Source organism: Scyliorhinus torazame, chromosome 7 (genome assembly GCF_047496885.1).
Source record: "Scyliorhinus torazame isolate Kashiwa2021f chromosome 7, sScyTor2.1, whole genome shotgun sequence".
In the NCBI taxonomy this organism is placed as follows: Eukaryota; Metazoa; Chordata; class Chondrichthyes; order Carcharhiniformes; family Scyliorhinidae; genus Scyliorhinus; species Scyliorhinus torazame.
The window spans coordinates 252,346,966-252,363,945 of record NC_092713.1 but is presented as its reverse complement, the minus strand read 5'-3'; the positions used below and the strand labels follow the sequence as shown (position 1 = coordinate 252,363,945).

General features: G+C 42.7%; 1 protein-coding gene across 7 annotated transcripts in view; it reads right to left on the bottom strand.

Annotated features, from left to right (window-relative positions):
- ankhd1 (ankyrin repeat and KH domain containing 1) overlaps positions 1-16,980 on the bottom strand; it is a 253,244-nt gene that overhangs the window by 47,391 nt on the left and 188,873 nt on the right. For 5 of the 7 annotated variants that reach the window (XM_072512258.1, XM_072512259.1, XM_072512261.1 and 2 more), the window contains 6 exons: positions 16,677-16,842; positions 16,135-16,585; positions 15,889-16,044; positions 12,048-12,212; positions 3,364-5,006; positions 1,437-1,628 (listed from right to left, as the gene is read on the bottom strand). In XM_072512258.1, the coding sequence (XP_072368359.1) occupies positions 1,437-1,628; positions 3,364-5,006; positions 12,048-12,212; positions 15,889-16,044; positions 16,135-16,585; positions 16,677-16,842 (2,773 nt within the window). The remainder of the gene's footprint in view (positions 1-1,436; positions 1,629-3,363; positions 5,007-12,047; positions 12,213-15,888; positions 16,045-16,134; positions 16,586-16,676; positions 16,843-16,980) is intronic. The other 2 variants (XM_072512260.1, XM_072512262.1) reach the window with 1 other exon arrangement.

Sequence of the window (16,980 nt, the reverse complement as noted above, 5' to 3'; positions counted from 1 at the left end):
AAACAGCAGTCAAAATCTTGTGAAGAAAGCATACTTAGACATGCAAACGTCATTGTTAATAAAAATACATTCCAAAAATGTGTTCATGCAAATCGTGTCCAGTTCCATTTTCTGAGAGTCAATTCTGTGTTAATGCTATATGTATTACACACCTTTAAAAAATGTAATGCAACAGAAAAACTTTGATATGAACAACTCCAACATGCTAGGAGAAACTAAACTAATTATCGGAAGTGGGCTGCAAATCTTTGAACAAATGTGTACATAGGAGAATGAATCTTTAAACTTGTTTAACATTGAAGGAAACCAAGAAGCTGAGGAGCAATCACATCAATTGGAGGTAACCTGGGAAATATTTTATGGATAGTGTTAGTTTGCATTAATGTTCTTTTACATGATATATTTAAAAAATGGAAGCCAGAAAATGTAAGGAAATTCCCAAAATCAAAAACTCTAATTTCAGTTTTGCCATATACATCTCTTCACACAAATGCAAGTTTGAAGCATTGGAGCAGCCCATGTCTGACGAGAAAGGTAAATTGATAGTAAAGGTACCCAAGTATAACTTTTCAAATGTGTTTCAACTCGGTCTTCTTTCAAAAAAATGGAATGACACCCATCAATTTGGCATGCTTTTGCTGATGATGCTCTTGTGAAGCAGCTTAAGGCACTATGTACAAATGCAGGTTGTTGCTTAATTTCTCACTACTTTATTGAGGTCGGCATTCTAATGTTCCTACTGGCTAGACTGAATCTCAGAGCGCTGTTATTGGACAACCCCCATCCTAATTACAGGTAAAAGTCAAAAATGCATTTTACAGTATGTTATTGCCAGAGAATAACTATCACTCCAAGTTTCCTCCAAGTTGGAGATGCACAAATAATTGCCCATGTACACTGCCAAATACATATTGCTAAAACCCATGGCTTTATACACTTGCATGAAAGCGCAACGTAATGTATTCGGAAGGATAAGCATTTGGCACCCTTGAAACAATGAAAGGTAAAGAAATAATTGGCTGAAGTTTGCAAGAGATTTAATTTGCACTATGAACTGGATGTAAATATTATCAAGACCAAGGTTAATTTGCTCGGAGATGTTTAAGTGAAAAATGTAATTCTGTTTTCAGATGTAATTGGGTGATAAATCAAAATTTAACTGGCCTTGCGTGCAAGAAAAACATTTCCACAAGGACCACTGACTGGACCCAAATTTGCAGGGCTAATAAGTACATATTTGATGTCCCTTTTCCAATATTTGTTTTGCAACATTTGAACCATAATTTTCAAGCTATATTTGGAAGATTGGACCTACTAAAAGTTTTTAAAATGGTATTTTAAATGCATATAACGAGTAGTGGATCCTAGATTAAGGAGCATAACCTCCCACCCCCAAAAATGCAACTAAAATATAGAAAGGATTGGCTTGTACATACATGTAGCTGGAGCAGTTGTTGAACTCCAAGGGTGTGGGGAAAAATGTTGTCTGCTGAAGCTAGGAGCAGGCATTCCTACAGGGGCTGGTCCTTGTACATACACCTGAGTTCCCGCCATACTTGGAGCAAAACTCGTCAATGGGGTGGAAGAGGAAGAAATGGCATTGCCTGATGGGTCCATAGCAGACATTCCTTCAAAAACATTTTTAAAAAATCACATGTAATGGAATATTTGAGAAATGCACATTATAAAAAGTGACTTATCTATAACTTGTACATTTCTCTTTAATAAAGGGGTAATAATCCGAACTGTAAGTGAGAGTAGCGCTCTCTGAAGTCTCATTGCCAAAAAAGGGTAGAGCAAAGTATTGTTGCAATGTTTAAAAAAAAAAACTAAAATACAAGCACAGTCAATGCACGTCATTGTAAACTAAAAGGAATTAATTTAAAAATGAATTTTTAAAAAATAATTTAATTTTACCCTAAAACTTTTGAGCTATTATTGGCATGCCTCAAGCATACCATATTAGCAAGCCCCTGCTATCCTCATGTAAGAAAAATGTGTCATGGTCATTACCTAGTAATAAACTGGAGAAGACTATTCGGCCCCTCTAGCCTATTCCAACATTTTATTAGATTGTGGCTGATCTGTACCTGAACTCTATTTGCCTGCATTTTCTCCATACCTTTTGACAACCTTGCCAAACAAAAACAAAATAGAGAAAATTTCAATTGACCCAGCATCCACAGCAATTGGGGGGGGGGGGGGGGGACAAGTTTCAGATTTCCAATACACCATGTGAAAACGTGCTTCCTGATTGCTCTCTCAACTTGTCTTGTTTTAGGATTATGCCCCTTGTTTTAGATTATCCTAGCAGAAGAAATAGAATCATAGATGTTTCTTCAATGTTTAATGTATTTTAAACATCTTGATTAGATCACCCCTGAACCTTCTAAAATCAAGGGACTATAAATCAAGGTTCTGCAACAGGTCCTTATAATTTAGTATTCCCCATGCATGATATCATTTTGTGAAGGTTGCACCCCTTCAAAGGTCGTTTGCATGTCTAAAGTCTAACTTATGAGGTCACAATTTTTCAAAAGTGCATAAATGTATTTGCGTTACTTTAGCTTTCCTAATACTGGATGAATCTGGTCCCCTTTTAAATGTATTTAAATTTATAAGATCACCTACTAATACTTACAGACACACGTTACAATCACAGATAATGATAAAAGCACCCATTTTCAAAGGGAACTTGTGATTAACAAGCAGCAAACAATCTGAAGCGAATTTAAGATCTGGCACAGAGTAAATCGCTGAAGTGATATTAGCACTCAATGTTGGCATACAGCTCCCTTCCTCCCCCAGTGTCTGGTAGAGCGAGGGAAATAAATGAAGTAGATAATATTTCTACAATCTTGAAATTTACAGTCAAATTTTGATACAGCTCAACAACTGGAGGCCTGAAAATAACAGATCATTTGCCAATCGCTGAAAATTGCAACAAGTCACTAGTATTGTCACAGATTAAACTTTTCAATTACAACAATCAATTGGTTCCACAGAAGGACATTTAAGTGGAACAGGCAGCCCATCACATGGGGAGGTTGTTGTTGGGGAAGGGGCGAGGGTGAAGAAAGAGTTGCAGGAAAGAAACAAAATTGTTCTCCAGCCTCAGTCTCAAAACTGCCCTGTCTTGATGGTTGAATCAGTCATGTGAGAAGCCCCTGAAAAGGGGGTAGGGAATCAGAGAAGGTAAGTGGAAAGAAGAATGCGGATAAAAGCAAGAAATATTTAACAATTTGGCTAACATCTGGAATTTTTAGAGAGTTGCTACATAAATGATGTCCAGAAGAATGGTTTAAATCAGAATCTTCAAAGCTAATACATAAATATATTAAAATAATCTACTGTCCATCTCACCTGTGGGGCTCGATGTCACCCTCTGCGAAGGTGGTCTGAAACCAGGAGCCTTGGAGTTATCATGTGGAAGTACTGCATCTAATTGTCCAAGTACAGAACTGCCCATGTAATTAGTATGGCCACTAAACGTTGGATCTTGCGTTGGCCGCGAAGGCAGTGGACAACTTCCCCACACGTGATTTGCAGACACCTGGGTATTGTCGAAAAAACTGTTGAAAGGGCTGAAGAGGGCTGCAGAGCCAAAATTTGGAGGCAAGGATTTGCTTCCTGGGTTTGGGTGGAGCTGCGAAACGTTCAGCATACCAAGTGCAGATGAAAGTTGCATCGGAGAAGGTACGCCATGCTGCTTCATAGGATCTTGGGTAGAAACCATTGGAACTGGGTTTGGGACAAAAACAGACTGTGGCTCTTGCTGTACTAGGGGATAGAAAGAAGCACCAGGCTGTATTCTGTGAGATACTTGAGGAGAGGCTGCAGCTAACTGAGGTAAAGTGTTGTTGGTCTGAACATTAGGACAAGCTGACATGGTAACAGGGCGAGTAGATGCTAGGCTGCTTGGGGCCACTAATCCATGATCTGTATTTGAAATGTAAGGCTTCGGCAAAGAAGGTCGAATATCAGAGGAACTGCGGCACGAAATTTGCGGCAGAATACTGGGCAGTGAGGAGGTCGGTTGTATTCCTATAGCTCCAGGATTACTGCTGACTGAGGAGCTGTTGCAGACATTTGAATGTGCACACTGGCTTCCTGCAGGTTGTTCTGTGGTGGTCACTTCTTCCTTCGCAGTGGAGGTGGTGAATGGTTCATTCTTAGTCAGTGACATGGATTGTTGAGAAGGCTGTACAAGTGGTGGAGGGGGTGGTGGTGTAGGAGGCTGCCCATTGCTCACTGATACGGTTGAATTTGTGGGCAGTGAGCAGGAATTACACGTCACAGCTGAAGTCACTGATATCATGATGTTAGTTTTATTGACCGAGGTGAAGAGCTGCTTTCGAACTGATGATGGAGTTGGGCTGCTTGTGACACACAGAGACGGTGTGGTGAAAGTTGGGGAACTCACAGCCAGAGAAGGAGAATTGATAGGAGCCGAATTGCCAGTGTTGGGATGAATGGTATTACTACCCTGGTTGAGACGAGTTGTATTATGTTTTGGTGAACTGTTGGCGCTTCCAGGACTTACAGGTCGCACTGGGAAAGGACCCCAAGTATTTGGTGATGGAGAAAAGGTTCCTCCAAAGTGTGCCATGGGTAACCGAGGGTGTCGAATCTGCTGGATAGTTTGAGCAGCCAGCAAAGCATGTGCCAACTGCGGATGTGAATAAGCCAAAGGAAGTGAAACTGAAAATGTAGGACGCATATTGTTTGACACAATGTTTTTGCCAGGTTTGTTAATGGATTGTAATGATGTAGATGATGAGGTTGACAGTGAAGCTGTTGCAGAGGAAGACATCATTGAAACGGTTATTCGGTGTCCGGCAGTTGTGGTGCTAGCTGTGGTTGTGGCAGCTGTGGACCCCATTCTTGTGTTGGCTGTGACGCTTTTAATATGATTCCGAGGAATCAAATCCTCCAGTTCCTTTGCAGGATCCTGAATTAGTGCATTGATGAGCTGCACTGCATGTCTTGTTGATTCGGTGCCTCCTCTGAAATTATTATAACGTAAAGTTTCACCATGAGATAAATTTTTATTCAAATTTGTTTATTTATGCTTGCAGTGAAAATCTAGGATTCAGGATATTTATTCAATCCAAAGTGCAACTGACCAGTCATCAAACCACAGTAGATATTCCAGATGCTGTTCCACAAAAAAAGGAACATCAAGTAACCCAATAAACCTCACTAGTAAGCCTGGAGCTGGACTAACAATCCAGCCATACTCCGTATGCTGTTGACAGCATTACTGAGAAAGACACATTGCATGGCAAAATTGCAATATTTTTTGTCATCAACAAATTTTTATTTCATCATATTACATTTTAAATCTGGATTGAATAAATATTCAAGTCAGGGACTGCAACTAATTCAAGGGAACCTTAATAGAGTAATTATAAAAATATTTAACTGATGCAGTGTAAACGTCAGTAAGTCGGCCATTTTAATTCCTGTAAACTAATATCATACCATATGCCTAGCCCGAAAGCCAGCAAGTTCCAGCTCTGGGAGAAGCAAGAATATGAATAGTGTTAGTTTCTAGAACCACTTTCTCTAAGCCTAAGTCAAATCTTTCCATCATGCACTGTTCCCACATGGTTGTTTCCCACCATCTCTTCAGCTCTTCTCATTCAAAATGTCGAAACTAAACTATTTTGTAGCAAACTGGACTCCTCTTGGAAGTCAGAGACCATCATAATCTTTCAAGAACGAAGTGTGACAATTTTAAGATTCTGACTGAAATAAAACGTCAAAAATTTGGTCCATTGGGACTTCCGGTGGCAGCTATGAAGGAGTAAGTCGCACATTTGGTGGCTCCCGCTCTGGTCGGACTTTTGGACCTTTCCCCAGTTTTACTACCGGGTTTGAATTGTTAAACGGATGTCAGTGGCAATTGTTTACTAAATTCCTTCTTCGGTGCATGGAAAGAAGGACTAGAAGTGTTCCTAAGGGCAGAAACAAAAAGATAGAGAAGGCTTGGGCTGTAGCTGCAACAGAAGACAGCATGGCGGAGGTTCGGACCTCTGGCTTGCCGACCCAGCAGTCTATGGAGCAACTGATGCAAGTCATTCAGGAAGGCTTTGCTACGCAGAAACGGGACTGCTTGGACCCGATAAAAGAGTCGATTGAGCGGTTGGAGCATAGATTGGACGCCCAGGATCGGGCGATCAAGAAGGTGGAGGCGGCGCTGGCTGAGCAGGAGGAACATCAGACTGCGATGGAGCTGGAGGTAGGGATGCTGTGGGACCAGCAGAAGAAGCTCCTGGAGAAGGTGGAGGACCTAGAAAATGGGTCCCGCCGGCAGAACCTAAGAATCGTCGGGCTCCGAAGGAATGAACGCTGGGGCATACATCGCAGGCATGTTTGTGAAGCTGCTGGGGGATGGGGCATTCTCCCGGCCCTTGGAGGTGGATAGGACTGAGCACTCGCGAGGAAGCCGCGAATAGGAATGGGGGGGGGGGCAATGAGTCCCCCAACTAGGCTGATCACCTGGAATGTTTGAGGGTTAAATGGGCCGGTCAAAAGGCACGTGTGTTCGCGCATCTGAGGGGATTGAAGGCGGACGTGGTAATGTTGCAGGAGACGCACCTTAGAGTTACGGACCAGGTTAGACTGAGGAAAGGCTGGGTCAGTCAAGTCTTTCACTCGGGATTAGATTCAACGACTAGAGGTGTTGGGATCCAGATCAATAAGGGGGTGGTGTTTGAGGCGGGTAGAATAGTCTCGGATGTGGGAGGTCAGTACATTATGGTCAGTGGGAAGCTAGAGGGGGTGCAGGTGATATTAGTAAATGTGTATGCGCCAAATTGGGATGATGTGGAGTTTATAAAGATGATGCTGGGGACGATACCGGACCTGGACTTGCACAGGTTGGTCATGGGAGGGGACTTCAAAACAGTTATGGACCCTGGCTTGGACCGGACAAGCTCTGTATTCCCGGATTGATTTCTTTATTTTGAGCAGGGCCTTGCTGGCTGGGGTGGTGGACACGGGGTACTCGGCGATTACAATCTCAGACCATGCTCCGCACTGGGTTGGTCTGCAGGTTAGTAAAGACAGTAACCAGCGCCCGCACTGGAGGTTGGATGTGGGACTTTTGGCGGGTGAAGGGGTGTGCGATCGGCTGAGGAAATGTATTCAGAGCTACCTGCAGGTCAATGACATGGGGGAAATTTCAGCAGCGGAGATGTGGGAAGCACTGAAGGCGGTGGTCAGGGGGAGCTGATCTCAATCCGGGCCCATAGGGAGAAGGTGGACAAGGCAGAGACGGACCGACTGGTAAAGGAGTTACTACAGATTGATAGGAGGTATGCGGAGACCCCAGAGGCAGGGCTTTTAAGGGAACGGCGGCGGTTACAGGTGGAGTCTAGCTTGCTGACCACAGGGAGGGCGGTGGAGCAGCTGGGAAAGGCGAGGGGGCGATCTACGAACATGGAGAGAAGGCCAGCAGAATGCTTGCACAGCAGCTTAGGAAGAGGGAGGCAGCTAAGGAGATAGGGAAAGTAATGGACGGAGATGGGAACCTGGTTGGTGATTCAGTAGGGGTGAATAAGGCATTTAAGGATTTCTACAGCAGGCTGTACAGGTCGGAACACCCTACGGGGCCGGAGGGGATGAGGCACTTCTTGGAGGGGCTGAATTTCCCAAAGGTGGACGGGGAGCGGGCAGAAGGGCTGGGGGCCCCAATCGGGCTGAGGAAATAGTGGAGGGCTTGGAAGGCCATGCAGGCGGGTAAGGCCCTGGTCCGGACGGGTGCCCAGTGGTGTTTTATAAAACGTTCTCGGGGATATTGGGGCCGGTATTTTTGAGGATGTTCAATGAGGCAAGGGAAAGAGGGGTGTTGCTCCCGACGATGTCACAGGCAGCGATTTCGCTGATTCTCAAGCGCGACAAGAACCCAGAGCTGTGTGAGTCCTCCAGGCCACTCTCCCTGTTGAATATAGATGCCAAGTTGCTGGCCAAAATCTTGTCCTCCAGGATCGAGGATTGTGTTCCGGATGTTATTGGGGAGGATCAGACGGGGTTTGTTAAGGGCAGGCAGTTGGTGGCCAATGTAAGAAGGCTGTTAAATGTGATCATGATGCCCCCGGAAGGTAGGGAAGTGGAGGTAGTGATCGCAATGGATGCAGAAAAGACTTTTGATCGGGTAGTATGGGACTATCTGTGGGAGATACTGGGACGGTTCGGATTCGGGCGGGGCTTTATTGACTGGGTCAGGTTACTGTATCAGGCTCCTGTGGCAAGTGAATGGACGAATAGGACAACATCAGACTATTTTAGACTGCACCGGGGGATGAGACAGGGCTGCCCCCTCTCCCACTGTTGTTTGCGCTGGCTATAGAGCCGTTGGCAATTGCTCTGAGAGCCTTGGGGGGCTGGAGAGGACTGGTCGGGGGGGAGCACACGGTTTTGCTCTATGCAGATGACCTGCTTCTGTACGTTTCGGACCCAATGGAGGGAATGGAGGACTCAAGGGGATTTTGGCCAGTTTTCAGGGTATAAGCTTAACATGGGAAAGAGTGAGATGTTTGTGGTCCAGGCAAGGGGACAGGAGGGGCGACTGGGAGAGCTGCTGTTTAGGTTAGTAAAGGGAAGCTTTAGGTACCTAGGCATCCAAGTGGCGCGGGAATGGGACCGGCTGCATGAATTGAATCTGGCCCTGCTGGTGGACCAAATGAAGGACGATTTTCAAAGATGGGACGCGCTTCCGTTGTCGCTGGCTGGGAGTGTGCAAACGTTGAAGATGACTGTCCTCCCGAGATTCCTATTTGCATTTCAGTGTTTCCCCATCTTGATCCCGGTCCTTTTTTAAGCGGGTCAATAGAATGATCACGGGCTTCGTCTGGGCGGGCAACACCCCGTGAGTAAGGAAGGTAATGCTTGAGCGGAGTCGGGAGAGGGTGGGCTGGCACTGCCAAATTTTAGCAACTATTACTGGGCGGCTAATATAGCCATAATCAGGAAGTGGGTGGTGGGGGAGGGGTCGACATGGGTGCGTATGGAGGCGGCTTCATGTAAGGGCACCAGTTTGGGGGCGTTGGTAACTGCGCCTCAGCCGTTCCCGCAGGCACGGTACTCCACCAGTCCTGTGGTGGTGGTGGTGGCCCTGAGAGTTTGGGGCCAGTGGAGGTGGCATGTGGGAGCATCGGTCTAGGCCCCAATCTGTGATAATCACCGGTTTGCCCCGGGGAGTATGGACGGTGGGTTCCCGTTATGGCGGAGAGCGGGGATTGAGAGGATGGGGGATATGTTCATAGAGGGGAGCTTTCCGAGTATGACAGCGTTGGAGGAAACGTTTGGGTTGGCAAGGGGAAACAAATTCAGGTATTTGCAGGTGCGGGACTTCCTTCATAAACAAGTGCCAACCTTCCCGCTCCTACTGCTAAGGGGGTTCAGGACAGGATAGTTTCCAGAGGGTGGGTAGGAGAAGGGAGCGTCTCGGACATTTATAAGGAGCTTATGGGGTCGGAGGAGACGCAGACCGAGGAGCTGAAGCACAAGTGGGAGGAGGAGCTGGGAGGTGAGATAAAGGATGGTCTATGGGCAGATGCGTTGAGTAGAGTCAACACATCTGCAACATGTGCCAGGCTCAGCCTGATACAATTTAAGGTTGTTCACCGGGCTCACATGACAGTGGCCCGGATGAGCAGATTCTTTGGGGTGGAGGACAGGTGCGCAAAATGTGTGGGAAGACCGGCGAACCATGTCCACATGTTTTGGACATGTCCAAAGCTTAGGGGATTTTGGCAGGGGTTTGCAGATGTCATGTCCACGGTGTTAAAATCAAGGGTGGCGCTGAGTTCAGAGGTGCCGATTTTCGGGGCGTCAGAAGACCCGGGAATCCAGAAGGAGAAAGAGGCAGACATTCTGGCCTTTGCTTCCCTGGTAGCCCGGAGACGGATACTATTAGCATGGAGGGACTCAAAGGCCCCGAAGTTGGAGACCTGGCTATCGGACATGGCTAGCTTTCTCTGTTTGGAGAAAATCAAGTTCGCCTTGCGAGGGTCACTGTTAGGGTTCACCCGGAGGTGGCAACCATTCGTCTTTGCGGGAAATTAATCGTCAGTAGACCGGGGGGGGGGGGGGAGCGAGTAGTTTAGATTAGAGTAGGGGGTCATTAAGGGTGGGACCTGTACGAGAGGTAAATGGCTTTTTCATTATGTTTATGGTTTCATGTATAATGTTTATTTTGTGGTTGTTACTATCCCAAAAATACATCAATTTTTTTTTTTTTATAAATTTGGTCCATTGATAAGTCCCAAAGAATATTTGTCAAACATAAATTTAGATGAAGCTTTTGTGGGGTTCACAAATAAAATAGAGCATCTCATAGTTAGTTCAACTGCATGTAGAACAATTGTTCAACAAAATTAATATCAATAGATTCTAAACAGCGCTGTCTGCTACATAGGAGACATTAAATAACCATAAAATTTGCATTTAATCAGATGTGTGTCACTGGCAATACATTTATGCATAAGATTAATTATAGCTTTGCATCAAATTTTTGTTTTAATCTACGAGCACTGGAGAAAGAACAGTTACCATGGACACAAACTAGCATTCAGACAATTACTTTTCTAGTATGGGAGAGATGAAGGGAAATCAAATCAGTGCTTGCATATAATCACAATGCACACAATAATAGCAAGAAAATACTTGGAATAAGGTTCAGAATGTTATTCAAGTTAGAATGGCCAAGTCTGAAAAATTGAGAGATTTATTTATTGTATGGAACAGAATGAAAACAATTGTGATTATTTAGGCAATTTATGGTTGGTGAATTGAAGCTATGTATGCAAAACTATGAGCTTTGCCAGCCACACTTTCCTCTACTTTCGTTATGATGATGATGAAACGTTTAGGTTCGGTAGGTAACAGTGTTCAGATCTGATGTCACACAAGAAAATATTAATTCTCTCGCAAAATCTTTTAAAATGCAACCATTGTAAATAATGACTTGGTAGCAGGAACACAGAAAATATCAGTTTGGTGATCAAACTTAAAAGCACTGTTGGTGGGCTCAGAACAGAAAAAGCTGAAAAAAATAAAGAATTGACTCTAAAGTCTCAACAGGAGCAGTCTGAAAACTAGGTTTCTAATTTTTAAGGTCAAATAAAAGTCCTCAAAATTCTGGGGTGAATAAACATTTAATTCTATTTTGAAGTCCATTCTGGTAACTTTACACAAAGATTTTTCCATTTGTTCTCCGGGTGAGAGAACACTAATTAGGCTGTATCTATTGCAAATTGCTAGCTACCACGAGACAGTGGGCAGTAGGATAGTGACTGCTTTTACAACTGGCTTGCTTGGCCACTTGAGAGTATTTTGAGTCAACCATGGAGACTGCAGTCATTTGCAGAGAGGGAATTTAGGGACACAGGTTCCATCCCCTTACTTTCACAACTTCCCATGGTAGAATTTGAACTAATCACATTTGGGTTGTTAATCCAGTACCTAATCAAAAGCATGCTACAGAAGACCTGTTCATCTTTATCGATTTTACAATCAGCTGGAATTGCTTGAATGAAGAACTAGAACAAGGAATATGGCTAATCCATTCAAAAGGAATAAAAATGGTCAAGGATGGATCAGTTGTGGATGGATCATTTGGGCAGCACGGTAGCACAAGTGAATAGCACTGTGGCTTCACAGCGCCAGGGTCCAAGGTTCAATTCCCCGTTGGGTCACTGTCTGTGCGGAGTCTGCACGTTCTCCCCCTGTCTGCGTGGGTTTCCTCCCACAGTCCAAAGACGTGCAGGTTAGGTGGATTGGCCATGATAAATTGCCCTTAGTGTCCAAAAAGGTTAGGAGGGGTTATTGGGTTACGGGGATAGAGTGGAATTGAGGGCTTAAGTGGGTCGGTGCAGACTCGATGGGCTGAATGGCCTCCTTCTGCACTGTATGTTCTATGTCTATGTTGCACCAGGTTGGTCTTTTCATTTGTTTTTTCTCAAGGAGACAACTTAACAGCTGGAACCCAAATAATTTTCCCCTTTAACTTTGTACCTTTTATTTAAAGGTTTAGTTACCTTATTGTGATCATTCTTTCTCCATTCTTGTCTTTTTGTTTGTCAACATCAATATGTGCACCAGTAACATCTTGGATGGCAGTTATATTGCATCCCCCTCTTCCCATTATCCTTGATACAACCGACGCTGGTACAGACAATTTCTTTGACCTGGTTAAAGCAACTCTATATAAAAATCATAAAATTCTCAATATATATTATTTCAATTTTGCATTTTCCACACACAAATCCCACCCCTTCCCCTTTAAAAGGCAGCAACATTTACTGGTATATGGTGCAAAAGGCACCTGCAATGATTTATAATATATTCTTCACATGTAAATCTGAATCATGAACATTTTGCAAGACTGGTTTAGCAACAACTGATTTTCTCGATTTGCTTGAACAACCTTATTACAGCATCTTAAGGTTCAGCCATCTTACATTTGGGGAGGGCATCACTAAAGTTTGTATTTTAACTGAATGAATGCCATTACAAGCTTCTTGCAAGAAAGCAGCATTTTACCTAGTATGAATCTGAGAATTACAACAACTTTTTTGGCAAAAGGCAAGTGCCACATATGATCATAAACTTAGCGTCTGTCCCCACGCACTCCCCAGGACTTCAGAAAAACTTCCAACCCTGCTGGACCCTGGAAAGTGAAACTCCGAGGAAGAATACCGGGAAAATGAAGACCCCAATGTGCTACCTGTACTCTTAAAGAGTTCCTTGATGAAGATGGTGGGAAACAGCGGAGAAGATTGACTTCACACACTTAAGCTAAAAGATGTGGAAATCCCTATGCCATCTGGAAACTGAACCACAAAATGGCAGGCCAAAATCAATGCTAATGCCGTCACTTCATAATTCCTAATAAATTCAAAGATACTGGGTAGCGGGGAATATAAGCAGATGGTAAAAACAGCCTCATTCCTCAAGACTGCCCCAGAGCAACAGACTTCTCAAGCCCTTACACGCAAAAGGCAGCATGATGGCAACTGAGTCTGGCAAAGCTTCAGAAGCCAATGGAATTTGCCTAGAATTCCTGAAGATCACCGGGAAAGAAGAGACAAGCAAAATTGTTTACCAACATCCACACCACAGGTACAATTTCAAACATCAGGCATCAATAAGATAGCTGCAATTGGCAAGCCAGGGAAACAACTTGAAGATGCACACAATTACCACGCCATTACTCTGCTTCAATAATATACAAGGTCCTCGAGTATCTCTTGCTAAACAGATCGAGTCTCACCTGAAAGCAGCAGCACCCCCACACAGGCAAGAACACAAAACCATAGGACTTGGGAGGAGTTGGCCATTTGGTCCTTTGTGTCAGCTCTGTCATTCAATAAGATCATGATCTTGTTGTGGTCGCAGCTTCATCTTCCCGTCTGTCCCACATAACCTTTGGCTCACTTGTCTACCAAAATATATCTAACTCAGCCTTGAATAAATTCAATACACCAGCCTCCACTATTTCTGTGAAAGTGAATTCCACAGATTAACAGCCCTCTGATAGAAACAAATTTTCATCAGCCTTAAAAGTGAAACATCACATTTTCAAATTGTGTTCCCTCATTCTAGTCACTCCCACAAAAGTAAACATCCTCCTAGTATCAAACTGGTCAATTCCCCTCAGGGTCTTGCATGTTTAATTAAGATCACCATTTATTATTCTAAACTCCAATGGTATCGGCCCAACCCATTCAAGTTTTCTTCATAAGGCAACCCCTCATCCCAGGAATGAGTCACCTGAATCTTATAGGAACTGTTTCTAACTCAATTCTATCTTTTTTTCAAATGAGACTAAAACTGTTCACATCATTCCAGATGTGGTTCTTCCTGCCAAAGTGGATAAGTTCACATTTTCTCACATTATACTCAATCTATCAAATATTTGGCCACCATCTATATCCTTTTACAAGATCTCTACCTCCTTTGACAGCTTACTTTCATGTCTATCTTGGTGTCATTGACAAATTTTGCTACCATACATTTGGTCTCTTCATCCAAGGCTTTGATATAGATTGTGAACAGTTGAGTCCCCAATACTGATCCCGAACGCACTCCACTAGTTACAGCTTGCCAACCTGAAAAAGATCCATATATCCCTACTTTCTGTTAACTAACTAATCTTTTATGCATGCTAATATGTTAGCCCCTACGCCATGCACATTTATCTTGTGTTGTAGCCTTTGATGTGGCACCTTATCAAATGCATTTTGAAAATCCAAGTGCACTGCACCTACAGGTTCCCCTTTTCCCCTTGTCAGTTACTTTCTCAAGAAACTCTTTAAAAAATTTTTTTCACAAAGTCACGTTGGTTCTGCCTGATCACATTGATAATGGATTATTAATAATAAATAATGGATTCTAGCAATTTCCCTATGGCAGATATTCAGCTAACTGGCCTATAGCTTTCTGCCCCTCTCCTTTTATGAATTAAGGTGTTAAGTTTGCTATTTTCCAACCTACTGGAACCCTTCCAAAACCCAGCACCCAACAGTGGGGAGTTTTGCATCACATACCACCAAAGGCGTTACAGGTTGACCTTAGCAAATCTGCATAAAATTTACACCTTAAAAGGGTAACAGAAATTCTTACTGTTGACTTTTCAGGTAGCTCGATAGAATTCTAACGATATTCCCTTTGCAAATGTAATTTTTTTTAAATTATAAAATAGTAGGTGATGATATGCATAAAGCAGTTATGTACATAATGTTATCCACAACCTCCAACCACTAGGTGGCAATGTTAACCCACCACGTGACTCTGGTTCTGGGAGTTGAGAGTAGGTTGCACTAGGAGGCAGACGTATTTTGCAGGAGCTCGACAATAGTTAATTAGCAGTTCATTATTTTATTTACTTTACTTATCTTAATCATGCAGTTGTTAAATAATAAATTATTTAAATTAGATGTTCTGTCATTCATCATTTACTTCGGCCAGTCTTCAGAACATGACACTCCATAGTGTATTAAAAGAAAATATTTCTGAAGAGTTTAAAATAAATCCTTCATTGCTTAGCATTTAATACATCACCTTATGTAGACGCTGGTACTAAAATTAAAGAAGCATTGTATGGTGAAATATTGACCTAATGTATGGCTGCTCTCCCAAACAGGGCCATCCTCTGCTCATTCCCAGTTTGCAGGAAGGCCAGGATGATGTCCCACAGCCTCATGAATCATTACCTTTCTGCTCCAATGAAAGCAATGAGGTTGTTTAGCTTCTGAGAATTATGGAGCAAGAAATAAATTCTGGACAGGTTTCAACCCTTCCCTTTAGTTATTAAAACCTCCATTTTGACGAAAGAATTCTATAGATGAAAGTATATATGACAAAAAGGTAGCAAGACAGGAAGAGTTAATTGGCAATAAAACTACATCAATGTAGGTCACAGGCTTGTAAAAAAAGTGGCCCACGAGGTCAGATTCCTGTCCATGTATCCGTAGGGCAGGGCCAACAGATTATTGTAGATTAACCTTCTCCCCGTGGCTTGACTATTTCAATTCTTTTACCTTTGTCTATTTCCTCACAGATTCAATGTTATCTATGGAACTGTTCATGCCAATAATAGTTTTCCTTTGGAAATTAGGACACCAAAATATTTGAAAAGCACTGCGATATATGTCGCATTTTTCACATAATATTGAAAAAATTTGATAATATTTTGTGGTTAAAAATATTCCCTAAATTTGTCACCAAAAACGTACAGGGAGAATTAAGTAGTTTTTGATTCCGGTGTGTGTTTTGTTTTAAAAAGGAGTGTGGAGCATAACTTGCATTATTGCATTACCAACAATAAAAAGGTACAATGATATATATAGCACTAATTCACAAAAATTCTTTAGTTACCTTCGCACAACTTCTTTCCAACCATCTTCCCTCTTTTGACCACGCTTAGGACTTGTGAGATTCATCTTTCCATTTGGGGACGACAACGGCAGTGAAGTAGACTTGTGGGTTGTAGACAGTGAGTTGGAATTTGTTTCATTAGTGACATCGTGCAATCTATATAAGCACATATCACAAATCAGAGAATGCCAATAGAAACAAAATTAGTGCTGAACAATCAGTGGTAGCACACAATATTAATCTTACCTTGGGTGATTCTGAGTCTCTGAGATGGAAGTATTAGATTTTTCATTTCTTGGCGGGTACAATTTCTGGTCACTGAAGTTGTGGAAGTCAGCAATTATATTGAGATCCTGGCTCTTACCACCACTGCTGCACTCGCTATTGCAGTCTGTACTGTCAACATTATCAGAATCGCTGTTCCCTCCTACACCACCGCCTCTCGGTTCCCCATTTATTTTATTTTTATCTGCCTTCTGTTGCGCTATAGACATATGTTGATCTTCTAGAATTATTTGAACACTCTGAGAAGAATCTTTAGTTTTGTTTTTCTTGTTTTTTCTGTTAGTACTTGGTGTGGTTACAACATTGGCTCTCTTTTTCCCATAAGCATTAGTAAAGGTGGCTGAAGTTGCAGAAATCCCAATGGTGGTAGTGGTTGTTGCACTGGGAGGCTCTATCGGCACAACCTCTTCATCTGTGGAGAATAGAAGCGGTTAGCCTGATTGCTTTTTTTTTTATAAATCAATCCATAATCTTATTTACAGTTGACAATAAAAATTACTTACCTTCAAACCTATCCTTTTCTGGAGTTTGCTGCTTTTCCGAATTCTCTTTAACTCTAGCTTCTTCCTCCTCCTGTTTCCGTTTCTGTTCTTCTTTCTTCTTCTTTCTTTTTTCCTTTCTTTTCTCTCTTTTTGCTGCAAGAGCGAGTTTTCGGCTTTCTTCCCTCGACTATAACAAGATAGAAACAATTTATGTAAGCATCAAAATTGGCAATGGAAACATAAGTGCAACAAAAACAGAGTTACAATATTTTGGGATAGCCATATTAAAACCAAGCATTCATGTTGCAATTAGAAAACTAACATT